The following is a 21,925-nucleotide window of genomic DNA, read 5'->3' on the forward strand; positions in this document are numbered from 1 at the left end:
TTTATAAGTGAAGGTTGTTATATACCCAAACATGTGCTCATACAGACAGACAGACACACACAATTTTCCAGCCTTTGCTTTCCCTTCTTTCTCAGGAAGAGAGAAAGCACAGTTCGCTGACTTCTCCATTTTGCTTTGGCAGCACGTTGGAGACAACTTTTGACAGCACTGTGACAACTGAGGTGAATGGGAGAAGCATACCAAGCTTGACAAGCCGGTCCACCCCAGTGACTTGGAGGTTAGGGCAGGCCAGCCCTCGGCTGCAGGCAGGAGATGCCCCATCCTTGGGTGCTGGTTATCCTCGCAGCAGCGCAAGTCGCTTCATACACACAGACCCTTCTCGATTCATGTACACCACCCCGCTTCGCCGAGCAGCGGTTTCTCGCCTTGGAAATATCTCTCAGATCGACATGAGTGAGAAAGGAGGTAGTGATTTGGACATGTCCTCTGAAGTTGACGCTGGTGGCTACATGAGTGATGGGGACATTCTTGGGAAAAGTCTTAGAACTGATGACATCAATAGTGGGTAAGCAGCACTTTCTTCCATTTGAAAATATGTGTCATTGGCAAGTTCATTAGGATTTTCCTGAAAAATTCTGGCACACGTGTAAGTTGCATTATGGATGCCACATAGAAATATACATATTAAAAATAATAAAATTAACCCCCTAAACGGCCAATGATGTTCTCACCTGCCTTCAAATTCGTCTTCTCCTTTCACATCAATATGACTTTTTGATGAACTTTAATAAGAGCACAGGTACTCATTTAGGAATTTCTTAATTATCTGGTAAATCATCATTTTGCTGTGATTGGTCTGAGATGGGTCACCTGTTAGTGTTTTTATGTTTTATTTGAGATGGTAGATATGGTATTGGATGCAGCTAATGAAAAGCAGTTGGGGACAGGCCTGACTTTCACTGTTACTGCTTTAGATATTGTCTAGTATATTCTGTGTTCTAAACAGCTACCTCAGTTTTTCAACTGTGCGTATCATCTGAGCTGGCGGAATGTCTTTTGATACAAGAATAGATCAGTTACTGTCCTAGCTTACCAGGAGGAAGAGTAACAATTATTTTCATTTTTGTTTGCTTACTGGTTGCCTTTGACATACTGTATTCCCGGTGATAGTGAGAGGGAGTACTTTTTTCACGTGGCAGTTGAGTTTCCTCTGTAAAATAAACTTTTGTTGTTGTTGTTGTTTTTAAATTATTTATATTTGTTGATGGTTAAGTTTCTGATTGATTTGTATATATATCTAGTATAGGCCCTTTATGTTGAGATAACAGAAAAAAAGTTTCAAATTACTATTTAACAATTCTTGTATCGATCATATTAACATGATTATTCACTTCCACGTGAATTAAAAGTTTTAAAGCATTATTAAAAAAAAAAAAAGCCATATTACCTATTTTACCTGTACTTATATTACTGTTCAGTGCTGCCAAAAACATTATTTTAGTGGAAATCTTGTTGTCATCTCAAGGCTCCTGGGTGTCTGAGGTAACATTGGTATGAACAGAAGTCCCACCGAGCCCATGGCTATGTCACACTGCACTGCTTGGCTCTGTACATGTTTAGGACTCCTGCTGTCAATCTAATCTTTTATTTTGAAGTATAGCTATGATTAAAGAATGGTGGTTAATGAATTATAATGCATTCCTAAAAACAAATCTAAGTTTGTGATCCAGCCTCTGTCTAGAGTATTGTATCACCTCAAGCAGCATCCAAAGACAGATCTGTAGAAAGTCCATAACTATAAAGAAAGCAAATACCTCTGTCTTCTTGGTGCACTGTCTCAATGATCTGGAAATGAAGGAGTGCTGATAAGCTTATCATGTACTGCAACTGTTCAGCATAGCCTTAGTAGCTGTCAAATAGGATGCCATATTCATGTGTGCTAGAAAACAGTGAAATGAAGAAAACAAGGAGTAAGGAGCAAGAGGTCAGAATCACTTGACTACAATGCAGAAACAGAGAAAAGTAATATTGAAAATGTAATACTTTAATGTCTGAAGACCTTTAATCATAAAGAAAATATAAATTCTGTCGTTAATGGTTGCATGGGTTTATTAAAAAAAAAAAAAAAGGAAAGAAAGAAAAAGGGGGGGGGAATCCTTTGCAGTGCCTGATGAATAGTATTAATTAGCTTATCACTTTAGAGAATGAATATAGTCATCGTGCTGTGTGACTTCTCTTTGCATCAGTAATAAGGATGACTCAATAGACAGTAAGTTACAATGTGCTCAGTTAACATTTTTAGGTGTGGTAAATGTTAAAAACAAGTTAATAAGGTCTGAAAATTCAGGATTCATTGAGGCATGTAAAGTCTTATCTCCTTTATTCCTCTTCCATTTTCAGTTTAATTACTTTAAGTACCTGGGGACAGGAATGCAGCAGTAATTAGAAATTAGTGTGAGGAATGCCTGTTGCACTTGCTAAGTCTCTCCATTCAGGCCTTATTTATACAGGATAAAATCTGTATAGACTGGATTGCATTCAAACCACAGCCAAGTTTAATACACAATTTAAGAGTCTTGGAATCTACTGCATAATTCACTCCTGCTAAATAATCTCTCAAAAGGTATAAATTTTGTCTTTACTAAAAGAATAAATCTAGTGTGCAAGCTTGATATATATATTTTTTTTAACCCTTGAAGACAAATATGAAGTTATCGTCTACAGACTCCAGATTTCACAGTTTCAGAAATCCCTTTTTGAACTGCAGGCCAGATCTTACTAACAGATAAAATACCTTAGAGTTTAGTTAAAAATAAACAAATCAACCCTTTGTGTTTTAATGCATGTGAGGTTACCTTCATCCAGATTGCCATCCAGGACACAATGTTGTCCCAAGCTGTTGCTGTCTCACAGAGCTTGCCTACCACATCTTTGCACTCCAGATCTGGACCAGTTCACTCGTCCCACATTGTGAGGATGGTGACGGGTGCTCCTGAACTGCTGTATTAGTCCTGCAGTCTCTTGGACAGAGAGATCAGCTGATTTCAATTAAATCATCTCCAGAAGGAACTGCAGGGCGAGGGCCAACACAACATCTGGAGCACCAATCATGCTTGTGTGCCTTGGCTTGTGCTTCAGATTCTGTGTGGAATTACTAAAGTTAAGTGTTTGTCTACTTGGACACACATTTTGGATGAAAGATGGATTTGAAGGGCATCATTTCATGGTTCTAGGAGAACTTATGTTAAAGATTGTTTGAGTTGGGAATGAACTCCAGTAGATCATTTTCACCATCCTTCCAGCAATGGGGCCGTGCTTATTTCACTAAGCCTGTAAATTTGCTTTTTTTTGCAAATAAAAAGTAGGCTTGCTGGGGTATGCCAACATTTTTCAGTTATCAAAAAAGAGCAAGAGATCAGGAAAACAAAACAAAACAAACAACAACAACAACAACAAAAAACACTACAACAGGAACCTATGAGGAAAGACAGTTTAATGCAAGGTTCTTTAAGAAAATAATGGAGAGATCTTGAGAGTGGGACAGGCTCATGGTACTGCTCAGTTATAAGCACCAATTTAAACAGCTCACAGAGCTAACTAAACTGTAGGTAGACATTCCATAAATTATTGCTTCTGCTTGAAATTCAGCATCTTTTAATGGTTCTCTAGTGAGTAAGCAGCACTCTTCTCACTGTTCAATTCATTAGTCATTTACTGTAATGTGAAGTGGTAAGAATCAAGAAAGGGGAACACAAGTAGAAACAGATTCTTAAATACCATTGTAAGGGCTTCAGGAGCATCTCTCTTCATATATAAGCAGTTATATCCCAGCAGGGACTATGGATTTAGGTTCTCAATTTCTATTCCCATTTAGATGGATGGTTTTATATGTTTGTTTGTGTTCTGTTAGAGTTATGCTTTTTGCATCTAGTCCTGTTCTTTGATAAGACTGCAGCACTTACAATGTATGAAGATAACTTGAAGACTTCAGTCCTCGAATGTAAATAAATTTGTTTTGGCAAATAATAAATATATTTTGGCAAAGCAGGTTTCCATGCAAGCGTTCACAGAAAAAGGCAAATGATCCCAGAAAATGAGCATATACCTGATCTCCCTGCACTGGGTACATCAGCTGAGAATATTTAATATAAGTCTACCATCCAACAGGGCAGCCCTTACCTTAAACATTTGAATTCCACAGTCCATTAACTTTAGAGTGAAACACGTTTGGCAGATGGCTGCATTTCCCACTGATTGACCACACATTTATTTTCAGGTACATGACAGATGGAGGACTCAACCTATATACGAGAAGTCTGAACCGAATACCAGACCTAGCTGCTTCTCGAGATGTCATTCAGAGAGGGGTTCATGACGTGACTGTGGATGCAGACAGGTAACGGTGCTTTGCCTAGTAAAAAGCTATCTGAGCTTTCCAGATATTTTTCATCCTTCATACCTGCTAATATATCACTGTTCTGTTCATAAGGAATAGCAAGAGAAAGCACTTCAAAGTGCTTCAAAGACTGCTAGATTTGTGACCACTGAATATGCCAAATAGCACAATGGGCAGGGAAAAAGCAAATTTATCACAAAGAAAGGGGGATTAGAGGAAGAATTTATTATTGAATATGTGAGAGAAAATATTGAGGAGCTGAGACCTTGCCTGCAATCTTGACTGTCTAAAACAGGACATGATTTTTATGGGTTGCCTTGTCAGTTGATGATCATAGGGACAATACACACAGTCCCTAGGCAGCAGAGAGCCTGATAAAGTGGGTCAGAACGTATGTTTGGGATTGGTTGGAACAAGAGCCTTGTTTTCTGCCTGTTTTGCTCATGAGCAGTGGGAAGCGATAAGTGGGGTTTATATTCCACTGTTTACGCAGTGTGAAGAGACAACACTATCATGCCCTCATACATGTATATGTAGGTGGGAGCATAAAAATATACTCGCATTTCTGCAGATTAGACAAGGGTTTTCTGTTTCTTTTCCTTGAGCTGGAAGTAGATTCAGATTTGGTGGCTTGTGTCCATCTCTGAGGAATACAAATCCATAGCCCTACTTTTGCAGAATTTAGAGCTGTCAGCTCTGAGGTTTTGGTCAGACCATCACAGAGATAAGCAGCAGCTGTGAAATTTGGCAGTCTTCAGTTTTAGGGGTTTGATTTCAGTCCCATCTTTTTAAAATCAATGTGTTTAATGAGGAAGGGGCAAAAGGTTTGTGGAGCAGCTTTGGTTTAACAAACCCAGCAAATTATTAGAAGAAGTTCTGGGGTAATAATCTAGGTATGATATTACTTTCACTTCTCTAAGTTTTCCAGTGAAAAAGGTGAAAACGTATCTGTGATATGAGATATAGTCATCATTAATCAAACAGTGCATGCAGTGCATTGGGACATAGAAGGTAATTTTCATCTAGAGATTCCAATTACTTAAAAAAAAAGGGGGGGGGGGATAGCTTAGCTGACTTATTAGAATTTGTTAACCTGCAGAAAAAGTCAATTTTATATAGTTTGGGTTGGTTATTTGGATTGTAAGTAATGACATGATGCAAAGACCAGAGAAAGTGTTAGTAGGCGTTTAAGAAAATAATTTGGATGAAAGTCAGGCAGTAACAGAAGGAGAAAAAGAGAAATGAGATGTGGGCAGGAGGGACTTTTGTGGAGCTCTGTATGTGAGAACAAGAACCTTAAGCTTAAAGGGGGAGAGATGGTTGAAAATTTGGAGGTTGGGGATCGTATAATTAAAGACAGAGAATGTTGTTAATATAGTTTTTTTGTTTGTTTGTTTCTGTATGTCTTTTGTTCACCTGAAATGTGAATTTGTTAGAGCTCTTTCCACCTTGCAATATTCACACACATATTTCAAACTACACACATTTTCTCTGGAAAAAAGGAAGTCCAAATTTAGAGATTTTAGAATTTTCTTCATGTTCCTCAGACCCTGAGTGCCACTCAAAACCTTTGTGTTTGCTTTGCTTTGATGTGTTATTTAGTAACATGTATTAATTTGTTCTATAGTGTGCAGGTACTTACATGTTTTGCATGTGAAGCTACATATAGTCTATCATTTCTAAATTAATGAGCTTGTCCAGCATCTCCCAGTACATAAATCTGTTTTGGTTTGTTTATACAGCTTTGTCAGATTGGCTAAAAATGTTATGCCAAACTACTGTGTTTCTGTCTTTCATATCTGAGTCTATCACTTGCTACGTTTTGAAGCAGGGACTTCAAATTTGTCAGGGAATTATTTTGGGTCTTTAGTGAAAAGTTGGCCAATGTTATGCAAGACACAAGGCTTTTACAAAATTGAAATTCATTCATATTCATTAACTATTTATTTGATCTCAACAACTAAAATCTACATATATTCTATCTTCACTGTACGTTCTCGTACTGCTCTTGACATTAGCAAACTGCATGAACGAGCCTCAGCATCATTTCTGAGCTTAAAGCCTATTATAGATGTGAAGTGGGATTTACCTTGTAATGACTGTTTTCCCTTATACAAAGAATGAAAGCCTGTGCTTTTCTGGACCTCTGAACTGGGTGCCATGGAACATACTATGTGCTATCATGTAATTAAAAACTTTATCATAATGCACAGGCATGAGAGATTTAAATTATGGATTAGACAATTCTAGCATTTTCTGACCTTTCAGTGCTTGATTTTTGCAACCTTAATGGTGCTTGACACTTTTTGTGTGTGCGTGTATACGTGTGTGCTATTCCTTGAAGCAGCAAGAAGGTGTTTAGGAAGTGGGAAAAACTCAAGTATTTTTATGAGTTCTGATGACAGCAAAACGCATGTTTGCCAAAATGGATCACAAAAAAAAAAATGTTCTAGGTCACTTAAGAGAAGGAAATTGTTTATCCTGATCTTCACCAAAATGTGTCAAATTTATGATATGATATCAGGTGTCAAAAAAAGCAGCGCAGAGATTGCTGAGATTCTTGGTTTGCTTGTCAGGAGATGTTTTGATCCTTCACAACAGTGTGGGTACCTGAGATTTCATCTTATCTCATGTATCATTTTACATATTAGTTTTTTACTCAAAGAAAAAAAAACAGGAATTGTCAGGGTTTCAAGGTATTCCTTGCTATTGGCATGATGAACTTCTGTGGAAGAGCATTATTCTCATTTCTGCCAGCCCTGTAGATATGTCAAGTACATATGCATTTTCTCTATAGTATCATTATTATAAGTCATTTTCGTAATTGGCATGATTTTCCCTGGCCTTTCTGTTGTAAAGGATTCTGCTGGCATCTCTGTGCAGGGATAAAATAAATTATAAGCCTCAAATATCTGATTTACATTAACAGGTACCCAGGGAGAGAAGCTGTCTGTCCATCAATAGAGCCAGCAACTTTTGCTGACAGCAGCTTCATGTTCTTCATGAAAATTAAACTTAGGTTTTCTCTGACAACCTAAATTACAGCTCCTGCTTACATTTTACAACTTTTTTGTTTTTGTGAGCTGGAGGTACAGTACTCTTAAGATGGGTGGGCTGATGATACCTCTAAGAGTAATGCCATTTCTGGAAAATATATATTTTCAGTGTGATTCTCATTGCATGGATAAATCAGGGATAATTCATTAAAATTAAGGGCATGGTACTAGTGTAAAAAGACAGTCAGGTCCCCAGCTTCATTCCACCCAATTAATCTCTGATGGCACCTGCCTTTCTGCTTATTTGCTGAATGTCAGAAAGTGAAGTGTTCAAGTATCTCTTTATGGAAATGTAGCCTGAAAGAGCTCATCTAAATAATAGTATTAAATTGCCCTTTGAACAACTTCATAAAAAGTTAAATACGTGAATGCAACATAAGCTAAGGCTTGAGTGTTGCTTGCATACTGCTCTGGAAAGCATATTGCTATAGAAAGGAATGCAGCATAGTTGCTTGTTCTGAGGAAAGAATTGTAATGGTTCAGTGAAAGGATGAAGGGACACTGGCAGCATCAGATGTCAATGGCTGTATTGTTCTTTTGATATATATATTTTTTAATTTGGACACTTTTTGTCTATAAATGCCTGTTCCTTGTGAGTTACCTTGCTTCAGATACCAAAAGAAATTAGTTATAGAGCAAGATGCATTGTTTTCAGCAGAGATGTGGTTGGGCAAATTCTCAGTGGCGTGATATTACTTTTCATTTACTGTTCTGTCTTCCTGCTCTACACTCTAGAATTTGCCCTCCAGGACTCTTAGAGGGAGTATTTGAGGAACATTCTTAGAGTTCAAAACCTTTTTCAAAGTAAGATGAGCCAAAAGAGATTAAACATAAGCACACAGAATGAATTATGTTCTTGGAAAGAGGAAGGTTTATTGAAAAGTAAGTTGCAATCAGTCCAAACCACCCTGTGCTGTCCATAAAAACTGTTAAGCAAGTCTAATGAAGCCCTTTTGAGAAGGTAATATAGATCCACTAAGTTCAACCAGGTTGTCCTTCCATACCCTATACCTGTCAAATTTAACACACTGTATCAAAAGTCAGTTTCCTTCTCTTTCACAACAGTAAACGTAAGTTGTGCAATCACTTTCCCTTCACACCTCTTGACTGCACCACACCATTCTTTTCACCATTTTTTTTTGGACAAAGCCCAAAGCTGTACAGGTATTTGTGCTGCTTAGTATGCTTTTATTGCTTTTATTACCCGCTTCAGCTACTTTGCTCTTGCATCGAATCTGAGCTCCATTTGTATGGTTTCAGAGTTCTTGTGCACAGGGAGTCTTTAAAATGCTTCTACCATCTGTCACATGTGCAGAAGATTTGGCAGTTATCTCAGATTCACTCAGGCTGGCCTGTTTGTTCTCAGCCAAACCATAATCACCATAATACATTATTAATTATAATAAAGTAATTCCAGATTTTGCCTGTAATTTATTAACTAACTTCCTGCATGAATGACTATACATCTTCTTCTGGTGTTTATCTGAGTAGATGAACCTTGAGCTGGAATATGGTCCTTCTGGAAAAGGAACGTTGAGATATTGAACTGAGAGCCCTGTTTCATCATAGTGTCAGAAATTGCTGAGAGAGATCATGAAGAGTAACTTAAAATCGTAATAGAATAAGATGCCTATTCTTATACTGGAAAGTTTTGGCAGTACAGTGGAATTGCTGGTGGTATTTGGAATTGGACCGTTTGGGATAATGTTCAGTGGACCAGCATACTTTGTTTTACTTTCCTCTCCTGTTACTTTTGTGTAATGCCATGTGTTTCAGCACTGTACTAACAATTTGCTATGCCATGTGTCCCTGCAGTTTGGTGTTGATGTGATCACTGTTTTGCTATGTTGCAACCATTACCTGTTCATTTTACTGCTTCCAGAATTTACTATGGATAAAGGACTATCTGTAGTCCTTATGTTTATACACGGTCACTACTGTGTGCACACATTCAGCCCTCTATCTCCCAACATTTCAGCTATATCCAGCTCTGGGAATAAGTGTCGATGGCAATTATACAAATATTTGTCCTGTAGGTATGAAATAATAAATAACAGGACATAAAATCAATATATACAATGCTCGTCCTCTATGACCTTCTTGGTCAAAATGGAGTTTTGCTATACATCAGTTTTGCTGTGGGAGGCTTCCTATACCTTTGCTGCACCTGCCTTCAGCACAAAGCATGCCTGGGATTGCTGTTCTGGGGTTCAAACTAAAAAAGTCATTATAAAGCTTAAAATTATCTTGGTTCATCCAGTTGTGTGATCTGCTATAATTCTCCTGGCTGTGATTTTACAGTATTAGTAGATTCTTAGGACAGTGAAATAATTATAAATGTCTATACCTCACTGTTTTTGCAATTATTACTCAAATATCTCAAGAAAGCATAATTAAAGAATGTCTCTTGTGGAGCAATTTAAATTCAAAACTCTGTTTTTACTATTGTTGCTCTCTTCTATACTTTTAATCTTCCATAATTTCTTTTCACAGCTGTTACTGTTAACATTTCCCACCATTTACTTTTATTATTCTCAAATGATCCTGCATTTTTGTAATCTCTGGTGTAAATCCTTCCTCATTTTGGCATCTGTTAGACTATCAAGAAAAGTTTCTAGTGAGAAGTGTCTATTTCAATGTGTGTCTGATTTTCTTATTATGTTTCTGCAAACTAAGGATGCTAAATTTAACTACCTAAAGCATACATATGTGTGTATCCATGCATGCGGAGTAGAATAATTATGTCAAAAGGAGCGCTCCTGGCTTTTTGGCTCATTATGTCTTTAAGTATTCAGGACCCTTTGAGAATAAATTCCGTATTTTATAAGGCATAATGAAAAGTTAAATTCTCAGTAATATGATTTTGTACAGCATTATTAATATAGAAGGAATTGCATTTGAATTGAGTATGACTTTATTTCTGATCATGCTTCCAAAAGTAAGGATTTGGACAATATAAGGTAAGCAGAACAACTGGACTTTGATGTAATTTTATAAGGTTTTCCCATTCCTTGGTTGCTTTAAATATCTATGGAAATTGCTCACAGAAACACAAATCAAAACAAGGAAACATTTAACAGCTGTGTAAGTTTTTAGGTTCAGATATTTTTATTAATATCAGTGACATAAACAAACTGCATTGTTAGCATGCTGTCATTAGCATGTTAAACTATCATGATCCTGCAACATCATGTCTGCAGAAATATTTATTTGCATCCAGCTTACATAAGGAATGACATTCAGAAAAGGCAAGAACAGTGCATGGCAGATGTTTACTTTAAAACAAGAATGAGCTGCAAGTGATTATGTGAAATGAATGACAAATGAAGTTTTATCTTCTTCATTTTTTGTCAAGTGACAGAAGAAGACACATTATCAACTAATTTCAATTTTATGAAAAGGGAATCATGGAAGTAAGTTTTTAGACTTAGAAGGAATGGAAGTGAATTGCATTCTCATGTGGTGCTAAATGAGCTGAGAATATAATTTGCTGTAGGGTCATTAAACTGAAGGGTGGCTGCAGCTGACGCATTTAACTTTCTCACAAATCTACTTCTTCAAAGTGGGCTGTGTGGAGCTATGTATTAATATCATGCAGTCTATTTGCATTGTTTATTTCTGCTTATCTCAAAGTTTGGTTTACATACTTCTAAGTTATTTGAAGTGAGGCTGGACTTAATGTATTTTAACAGATTGCTATAATTCCCTTCAGGAAAAATGCAGATGGTTTATTTTGATTGTAATCTACTTCTGAAGACAGTATCAGTATATTTAATAACAACTACCTAAAATGCACTTTACAGTTTCAGTAGCATCATTTTGGTTCACTACTTCACCACTGTCAGCAAAGACTAACATACTACCTCCCTTGTGTTAGAAAAATATAAGGGTAGCAAGATTTAAATCGTTACCCAAAATACCCTAGGCCAAAATGTAAAATTAAAGAATTCAAATCTCTTGTGTGATGCATATTTGAGTCTTCAAGTCAAGAAACATATGAAGTTATTTCAAATGTCTTAATTTGGATGATGGCTGGAGCAAATAATGTTATAATTTTATTCTCCTACATACCTATTTAAAAAATCATACTGAAATGTGCAATAAAATAGGTGCTACAGTCCTAACATTAGGTGCTACAGTCCTAACATTAACAAACATGGCATATTTTAGGCGTGCTTCATGAAACTGAATATAAAAATTGTGATTTTGAGGATTTAGTATTGGAAATGCAGCGTTGTGTGATCAATAAGTTGTCTTTTGTTTTAAATTGCCTCAGAGAGACCTACTTCCTTGTGGAGTAAGCTATTGTTGTTTACTACTTAAATCATTTATTGAAGAACTGTTTTTTATGATAGCTACTTAAATAGATTGAGGTACTTCTTGGTACGCATATATATGCGTGTTTGGCAAACAAAACATAAGAATTATGAGAATGTCCCAATTAACACTTTCATAGAAAGCAATTCTTTTGAAACACTATAGAAATCAGTTGCTTTCAATTTATTAGATGTAAGTTCACTTTAAAGAACATTTGGATTTGGCAGCTTCAGCAGACCTCTAAAATGATGAGAAACAAAACAGAGAGCACTTTTTGCACCCACAGGAGGTAATGAGAAAGGGACATAATGATCCGCTCTGACAACTTCTGCTGTTTTTTTGTATATTTGCTATTCCACCTGGTTGGCAGTTGGACAAAACAGGCAGGTGAAAGGAAGGATAAAGTTAAATTAAGCATAGCGTCTTAAGGACGCGAGTGCATATTTGCCACTTCAGTTGTGGGGATGCTTACAGTATGGCAGAGAGAAACCACAAGGATTTGACCCTTTCCCTTTCAGTGTGCTGCTCTTAGAGCAAAGCAGTAAAGCTCTCTGTCCTAGGATGATGTTAAATTCATTTTGTATTGGCAATTGCATTGCAAGGTAGCTTTGTCATTAGTGGCTAGAAAAGGAGGCTGGAATCCAACTGAAAGCTGGTCATGGGCTGTTTATGATCAGATAAAATGAAAAGAAGGATGTGTCTGAAGTCGGGCAGGTTAAAAAAAAAAATAAAAATGTGGGAGCCTTTTAATTTCCAGAGAAAGAAATGGGCTTTCATCCCTGTAAGCTGTCTGTTCAAAAGGAGGGAGCATGAAGGAAAAGCTGGGAAGGATGCAGCGTGCTAGCAAAGCTACCAGCCAGGGCAGAGAATACCCCTCGCTGTGTAATGCCTGCTGCACAGTGAAACATCTGATAACCTTTCTCAAAAAAAAAAAAAAAAAAGCTCCTCAGTTCGCTTGTATTAACATTTTACTTATAAATCTTAACTATGTCACCTCTGGGTTTTCTTTTGATGGGGAGAGGGAAAGACAATCCTCCCTCTTCAGTCTGTTCATTGAGTGCCATTGCGGAGCCTTTCTGCCCCTCCTTGAGACCCTGGTGACAGCCTCAGCTGCTTACAGAGAAGTGTTTTGTGCAGCAGTGTGCTTGGAGTTTGTTTTCTTTTGAAGTTACAGCACTGATCTCATCTGTATCTAATTGTTAAAATATTAAGTCTTCAAAGATTTCCTTTGTAAACAAAAGATTGTCATAGCAATTTAAGCAGGATCAGATGTATAAACTTAAGAGTGGAACCCTCAATGCATTTTGCAAATGAAGTTTTGTACAAAAGGATACAATATAGTTATAATTCAAGCCTGCTTAATGGACTGAATAATCTAAGATATTTTAATGAAATTAAAAGAATAGCTTTTCCTAATTAAGACTTACCTGAACAAATAATCTTTTAATTTGGTACCTGTGTGCATCAACCTTAATTTCCAGTGTATTAAACTTTCTTATATATTTCTTTTGGATATATGATGCTTTAGATCTGTTTCACACTGCTGAACAGAATGTAAAATGGCTTCTAAACCTATTAACTACTGTGTAGGTAAATTCGGGAAAGCAAAAATTGCTTTAGTGAAACTTAAAAGCATGTGTAGCTTTGGAAATAATTATGTTGCCCTGGGAAGTAAAATATTTGATCAAACATGCATTTTTCATTCCTGAAGGTTTTTAGATTTTAGGAATAAATCTTAATTATACATGTTAAATTATTTTATATTATAATAAGGTACAATTTTTACCAGTCCATCAGTATACTAACTTAAAAGTGAAATTATATTTCAGATTGATAGGATTTGAACAGTGTTCTGGAAAAGAGAATGCAGAGACAGAAAATATCAAGTTATGTATTACATATCTTCCACCTGGTCATTCGTAAACAGACTAATACTGATAGCCATTGCTTGAAATCTGAAAATGTGTTGATTTAAATTAAAAATGCAGGTACAATTTTAGTAGCGAGATCATGAACTTTATGGACAAAGCCATGAGGATTGACGTGATTTTTCAAGTCAAGTCCTGGTCTTTCTATGAGATACTTATTGCCAGATTCAAACACCAAAGTAGACAAAATGTATTGAATGGTCTGTGTCTGGGGTAACTGGAGGAAATGTAATGCTTTTTGAGACGCAAGTGATCAATAAAGGTATATAATCTTCATGACTCACGAATCACCATCTGGAGGCTCTTATCTCCTTTTATTGACTGTACCAGCAGCATAGACAGACAGAGAGCTTTTGGTTTATGTGGTTTATGTTAAAATGAAACTCCCTTGTCCTGAAGTTTTTTTTGTTTGTTTGTTTGTTTTTCATTTTAAGTTTTGTATTTGTTTGTTTCTTTTGTTTAACATGAAAGAAATTCTACTGGATCACTGTAGCGAAGTGACACACCTATACGTAGTTACATCAGCCTTAGCTGATGATGTGACATGCTGTCATCCAGAGGTCATCCTGTAGTGGAAGGAATTGCCTTCCAAGGGGTTTTAGAATTGCTCAGTGTTAGGAAAACCAGTTTCTGTACAGCAAAGCTGTTGAAATATTCAGCATGTTTCTTTAACTTTAAAGAGTTATTCTTTTTCCTCTTTGAGTTACAGTCCTTTCCCTTCATGAAAAGAATTGCTTTAGTATGTCATGTATGACCTAAATCTTTTGATGCTTAAAAAGAAACAAACCAAACCAAAACAAACAAACAAACAAAAAAAAAACACTGAATTGGCTCTATTTTACAAGTATTTTTCCTTTGTTCAGGATAGAAAGAAATTTATGATATCCTGTTTGTACATCTTTCTCTCTCTTTAATTGTTTAAATTAATGATATAAAAATACTCTTGAGAAATGGGTGAATATAAAATGGATAAACTCAGTGGCAAACCATGTAGGAAAAATAATCTTTTTGTGTATTCAAAATAAAATATGTCAACAATGTTAACTTAAAGCCTACCAGGTAAATTATGAAAGCGAAAAGTCCAAGTAGATTTTCATTAGTGCTGTTTTCCAAAATATTACCCATCAAATATTATTTTGGAATGATTCTATTGGATTGGCAGTGTAGGAAATCTTAAGAAGACTGGACTTTGTATATGAGTGTCATTTTAGTGTGTCACTGAATTCCTGAGTAGTGGTAAGTGAGCTTCAAGAAATTTGACTCCATTTCTGCAGATTTCCAGTGTGGGCAGCAGTAGCAGCCTCCATCACAGAAAATTTACAATAGAGAGTTTATTAATTTTGGATTGCTGCTTTGGGGTTATTTCTTCAGATTCTTGGATATGCTGCAGCTATCTGGTACAACCCAGCACAAAGGAGATAAATACTGAAGGTCAGCAATGCTTTGTGCAATATTGGTCCTTAGTCCACAGTGGGCTTGGCTAGCACTTACAGAATCATAACTACTTCCTAGACAAAAGCTCTATTTCTCTCACTGGCCATGGCATTGCTAGAAGGGGGAACTGAATAATGTAGTGCTTTGTAAATGATATTTGTTCTCTTGAAGCTTCAGAAACATGGCAAACACTTTCTCTGCCATGCCCCATTCTGAAAACATTAGCTGTTGTCTTTCCTCCATGAAAACAGCAAAAAAAAAAACAACCACTGCATTCATTTTGCTAAGAATTGAATTGTCAAAGGAATAAGGGTTTTGAGCTTCTCTCAAGAAAACAGAAGTCCATTTCTGGGTTCACAGTTGTGGCCGTGACATAGGTAATTATGTCAAATTGCTATCAGCACTTTTCAAGCTGCAACTTCTTGTAAATATCTAACCAAAGGGAGCTCAGATTGTTTTGCTGATAGTTTTTTTGCAAAGTGAGTGTTCCTCATAAAGCTGGCTTTGAAGTGTATCTTCTGCTTTTCCAGCCTCCATCCCCACCCTGCCTGTATAGTAGGTACCATTAGAGGAAGAAGCATAATGACATATATCCAAATATTCATTTAAGCCTTGAAAGGAACTTCTGTAAAATGTACTAGAACAGTTTAGTGACTACCCTGTACTACACAGCTAACCAAGGCTGCCTCCCATCAGTCCCATGCTTGAGGAAAATACACAGAGGATATGAAGTATCTTTTCTTCATCTCTGTCAGTTGTGATGTTTTAGGCCAATGTCTTAAAAGCAAAGATTAATTATCAGTGCAATGAAAAGATTTCACTCATATAGTACAGCACAGAAAAAAAGGACAATATAAATGTAATGTAAAATAATTCCTATACTTGAGAGGAGATTAATTAGGAGTTCTAGCGCAATTTGTAGGAGATTTTGCCATTCGTGTTACTGGTTGCTGAGAAAACACCTTGTTGTTAAAATGCCAGTTTTATGTTTTTAAGAGGTAATAGTTCCTGGTGTCTTGGTTGCATTTTGCTAGGTAATAGCCCATTATAAATCCTAGGAAAGGTGAACCCAACTTAAGTATGCCACAGCTGGATTTGTAGGATTTTTATTTTAACGTGTGAGCCCAGCCATCAGGAAACAAATAAGCTCTAAAAAGGAAAAAGCAAGAAAATTTAGTAGAAATAAGTAAGATCATTTTAATTTTTAAAAATGAGAACTGTAATCAATCTGATCATTTTACTATTGTTTGCACTGTGAAGGTCACAACACTGTAAATAAAATAGTTTTCAGAGGACAGTGTTAGGATTTTACATGTTTACTGTTCATCTTTTAGGCAAACAGAAATACACCTGAATGATCTTAAAAACAACTGAATCTTCCACAGTGGTCTCCTATGTCATCTCCAAATATATCTCAAAAAACCTGTTTGTAACAGTGTGCCATAATGTAGAGATTATGCCATATGTGTGGTCAGGTCTTCCTGAACGGTGCGTGATTAGATTCAAGAGCTGGATGCTTAAATTGTAGATTTGGCAAATTACTTTCTCTTTTCATTTGACCCTGTAGAATTCCCTCAGGAGAAATTTGTAGATTAATGTATATGTCAGAGAAAGCCTTCACTCTTTAAGGAAACTCAGTTAGACACAAATCTTACTGTGTTTCTGTGTCTTTTTCTGTTCCTGATAGAATAAATGCCAGTATGTTGAACCAGTATGATTTTAGAAGATGTGTGTGTATTTTTGCTGTGACAGTCTCATGAGTATATCATGGGTCTGTGATATAATTAATCAGCCTAACATTTATTATATGTATTTTAGTACTTGGCTCCCCTAAAAAAGATGGAGCAGCTCCTACCCTGGGCCCCCCATGTGGTCGGCTTTCTTGTGAGTCTCCAGTGCATACTCTTCAAGCAGGACTATTTGCCATTAAAAACTTCCCAAAAAAAGATTGTTAGCACACTTTAAATTTTCTTTACAGTTAGCCAGAGAGTACTCAGAATGACTTAGTACTTTCCTGAGCAATTTTTCAAAAGGAACGTATGTGAAGAGGGCAGCCAGAAAGCGAGATGTTGGCGTGGCTGAATCCAGAGCAGGAGGCTCCTAGAGACACAGCAGAGAAGTGACTTCATCATGAAGAACAGGCAAACTGTGTTGCTAATTACGTACCAAAGGAGAATTACCATGTGTCTCCTTAACACCTTCTAAGTTCTTCTAAAGAAAACTGCCGAGGCTGTGCACACAAGATATTAAAAGGATACTAAAGAGAACACTATTCCCAAGAGCATATGTGCCATGACAAGTACAGTGTCACATATGCCTATGGGGTTGCCTTGGCTCTCGTTAGTATGCCAGGAAAATAGAAACACTCAACATCCTCATCCAATTCAGCCAGGATGCTCTGAAATGATTTTATATGCTGTTGGATGAAAAGGATGCAAGTATTTCTGTTGTCTCTGTTTTTGGCATGGATGCAATGGATTCTTTTAGGGGAATATGCTGGGACCTTTGTTGCAGAGGAGGTTGGCCAGGTGCAGAGGAGTCCCTGCAATTCTGCCAGCAGCTCAGTGACCTAAAAATCCAGTGGAGGTGGTGTGGTTCTCTCAGCTTCATGCTCCAGCTGTTGCCAGATACTGCACGTAGCCAAACGGTCACTCAAGAACCATTTGATTAATTTAAATCAATTATAAAGATCATTCTGGTAACTTCCATTTAAATCAATTATAAAATCATTCTGGTAACTTCCATTTGCCTTCAGGCTATAGAAATCCTGGTGTGGCCTGGAGGTATTGATTTTGCCAAGATGCAATTGGGATGAATGAGGGAATTTAACCTGCAATATATGTGTGTAAATTTTTAGCCAGACAAATGAGATAGAAGAAAAACTATATTAAATACTAGATAAAGGAGTACTATACTATATCAGAAAAGATATTTATCAGCATAGTACTTCAGAGTAATTCTTTGTAGTAGCAAAAAAGTACTGATTTTCTCTCTGCTGCAGTTTCTAAGTTCTCTAATACATATTTAGTTTCCAATTTGTAACAAAGTCTGTGTGCCAATTCCATCAAGACTTTGTGCAGGTCCTAGGAATCAATTGGCTTCATATTATGATTTCAGTAAAAACTCATGAAGCTAATAGCAGAGGCACTACAGAAATATGTAGCAGTAACTACTGAATACAAATAAATAACCGAATGTGTGGTAGGTATATAGTGAGGTATAGTACTTGTAGTTGTAGGATCAGTGTGCTTTACACATTGTTTCACTTTATATGCTCAGATTCCTTTAATTTTCCGCTAGTTGAACAAGCATAAGGCTTTTTTTCGTTACTGAGTGTATATATATATATATTTGTTGTTGTTGTTGTTAATTGGCTACTTTTTGGCAAACACAAAATAATGTGTTGGATAAGAACACACGGAATCATTCATACATTTCCTAAAAGTTAATGTATATTAATATTTCTCCATGAAGTTGTTCTGTCTGCTGTTTTTCTCTAAAGTTTAGAAAGATCTTAAAAAAAAATAAATCGCTGGTAAAGCAAGGGTTTTTTAAAGCCGAATTTTTGCCAGAGTTTTAATTTCTCTGGTTAAACAAGGATTTCTTAAAGGAAAGGCATTATCTCCATTATTTCTGAGTTACTACTAATTTAAAATCATACACCCTTCATTAATGGGTTCTTCTTCCTACTGCTAGTTTTTTTTTCTTCTGATATTTTTATAAAAGCCTTCTGTATTCCCATTTGGATAGCATTACTTCACAATGCTTCTTCTCAGGCCTTATCTCTCTCCTGCAAGACTCAGCTGAAGCCATCTTATTTAATTGGTTTCCTCCCCTTTTTCATTTTACAGGAAAGGACATCTTTAACCTTCGAACTTTAAAATCACACTGGTCGTTTCTTTCTCCTTGCGTTCTTCTTCTGAAGCAGTATTGAATTCCATTGTACCTGCTGGGGTGTCTTTTAGGTTTGACCAGCTTTCCTGTACTCGTAGTGTTCTGGGGTTTTCGTTTGTTTGTATTTTTTTTGTTGTTGTTGTTTGTTTGTTTGTTTTGTTTTTGCGATTTTTTTTCCTGCTCCTTTCATTAAGATGTTTATTCTTATATTCACCATTGCTGTTTGCTTTTTTTTTCCTTTTTATAAAAGAAAGGAAGGACCTTTCTGAAGGATAGACTATACTTCGAAATAAACTCTGATTCACCTTGATATATATTTGACTGCGTGAGTTACCCAGTAGTTAGCTATAGTACTTTCTCTTACATTTTCCCATAGTCGTCGCCTCATTTTAAATTTATCACCACTGCATTTTTGATGGTAGGATTATAGCTCAGTGATGGTACCATTCTGAAATCCAAGTTCATTGTTTCATCCCTCCCTTTCTCTCTTCAGTAAATATGAGAAAGTATTTTTGATGTCCAGTTACATGTATGAAACTTGTGCGATTGCCCTTCCTTTTTAGGTTTGATTTCATGGTCTCGTGTTTGTCCAGTGTACCGATTTCAACAGCCTTGTATTTTTTCCAGCTTCTCTTTCAATCTCTTATGCTGGGCTTGACACACTCACATTCATTCTGGTACACTTACTTGTGCAATACTGCACTCTGTGCTGAGCGCTGGCTGGGAGTTTGAAGACAGGATAAATAGGCAAAAATGAGAAAAAGTAACAGAAAGCTGTTGTCAGTATTCAGTTTGGAAAGAAGCCTTTTACATCCTGATGAATGCTGCTGATGTGGAACATTCAAAGAAATTACTTCAGCTTTGCAGTGTGGATGGTAACAAATGAGACAGCCAAGAAGGCTGAGACATGGGAGGGGGACAACATCTCCTAAACTGGCAGGGGTTTTATTAATTGCAACAGGCTTCAAGTGTTTTTGCTGTTTGCAGTTATGTGTGTATTTCATCTCTGACTTGCTAGTCTGCTCTCCAACTTAAGTGTTGCCATCATCTATTAGTGTAGAAAGAGGGAAGGGATTTATTTGTAATGAACATCTTTTTTTTGTTTGTTTTTCCCCATATGTTGAAGCCATTTGAGGCCATCTCCAGCTTTATGTTAGTGAACTACTGGGAATGGTGGTTAGTGACAATCCTGGGAGTCTAACTGGAGTAATTCATAGGCTAGAGGTGATGTACACTCTTACATCTTTCTGAAGCTTTCTAGCTGATGAAGGATTCTTTTATTTTCCTTTGTGTTTATTTTTTCATTCATTTTGGTTTGGTTTTCATCTTTTCTTGTGTAGCTTCAGCCAAGCAGTAGCCCTGTTTTTTGGTCCATTCTGGCTTTAACTCAAGATGACATTTATGGGAGATGAGAGCGCTTCAGGATGCTGGAGAGGGATCCATGGTGATTGGCTTCTGTTCTGGCAGTGATATATTAAAGCAGCTCCCCTTATCTCCCTGACTGAGATTCTGGCATAAACCCAGCTATCCAGAGGTCTTATTACCTTCTCAGCAGAAGTTTCCTGTGTCATAGACTTTGACATTCAAGTTCAAAGCTTAAGAACGATTTCATTTTTTAATATCAAAATGTGATAGGTTCCAAATAAACTGTGTACCTTCCTTGTAGCTACCAGCCATTTTGGATGCATATTTCCCCTTGTATAATTTAAATGACAAGTTAACTTTGATTTCTCAGAAAAAAAATGATGTATGTTTTGCAGTATTTTTACAAAATGATGAACACTCTTGGGTTTAAGCCATATTCTTTGTGTAGGTGCTTTGGGCCTTAATAATTAGGAGACCTTCTAACAGAATAATCAGAGAACAAGGCAGGAAAATTACTGTGATGTGGGTTGTCTTTGCCTCTACATAAAAAGAATATCTTTCCACTGTTTGGCTAATACAAAATAGCAAACATTCATCTGTCCTTCAGCCCATAATTATATGAAACACAATATAGAGTTGATGGAATTGGTATTAAGTAGGTATGCTCTATTTCACGCTACCTTGGTTTAATTGCTTTACCTATAAATAAATAATAAAACATAAAAACAAATATTAACTCCCAATTGAACAGACAAGTTGGGCAAAAGTCTGAAGTTCCTCACTTGATACTATGTCACTTATTGTTTTAAATTTTCTCAGTACAGAAAATTTGCAGGGACTGATTTTTGGAAAAAAATATCCAATCCAATATCCAATCCAATATCCAATCCAATATCCAATCCAATATCCAATTTTTTGGAAAAAAATATTTTTTCCAAGGAGGGACAAAGAAATTGGTACCTTAGGCAAATTTGGTACCGTAGGCAAATTTGCAGTAGACGAAATCTTGGCTTTTATTTTTGTCATGTCCCATCCCTAAACCATACAAGATTTGAATGAATTTAAATATTATTTTTCTGTTCTGCAGAAAGCCTATCTTGGTAAGTCACCTGTTGGGATGCTATATACTCTTATATGCCAGTGGGACTGTTGGGAGGTGCCAGGATAGGTAAAACGTATCTTTCCAAGAAGATCACTGATATACGCCTGCGTATATCCTGCCTGCATGAGTCTGTCCAAGTGGTGGGAGTGTGAACACACGTACAGACGTGTGTGTCAGTGCCTCTGTAGAGTATACAGGCATGTTGTTAGTGGTGGAAGCCGTGGTGCTTCACAAGCTGCGCTACCTCTTTGTGCTGTCACCATCTGTGCAGGTTCCATGTTCAATGCTGTCTGACTTTGAATGTCACCTAGTCATCTCGTGGGAGTTAAAAGCTAAGAGGATGTGACCTTAAATGGTTGGCAATGACACAGCATGCTAAGTTTTTAGCTCTTGGAGGATAGAGCATAAGAAGGGTCTTAGGAAGCTAACAGATAAAGGATGACACTATGAGCCAAGGGCACAAAACCACAGT

At 36.7% G+C, this 21,925-nt stretch overlaps 1 protein-coding gene across 38 annotated transcripts in view; it reads left to right on the forward strand.

Annotated features, from left to right (window-relative positions):
• Nucleotides 1-21,925, forward strand: part of NAV3 (neuron navigator 3) — a 494,795-nt gene that overhangs the window by 385,109 nt on the left and 87,761 nt on the right. For all 38 annotated transcript variants that reach the window (XM_050715385.1, XM_035544026.2, XM_035544019.2 and 35 more), the window contains 2 exons: nucleotides 143-526; nucleotides 4,238-4,357. In XM_050715385.1, the coding sequence (XP_050571342.1) occupies nucleotides 143-526; nucleotides 4,238-4,357 (504 nt within the window). The remainder of the gene's footprint in view (nucleotides 1-142; nucleotides 527-4,237; nucleotides 4,358-21,925) is intronic.

Source organism: Cygnus atratus, chromosome 1 (genome assembly GCF_013377495.2).
Source record: "Cygnus atratus isolate AKBS03 ecotype Queensland, Australia chromosome 1, CAtr_DNAZoo_HiC_assembly, whole genome shotgun sequence".
Taxonomy (NCBI): domain Eukaryota; kingdom Metazoa; phylum Chordata; class Aves; order Anseriformes; family Anatidae; genus Cygnus; species Cygnus atratus.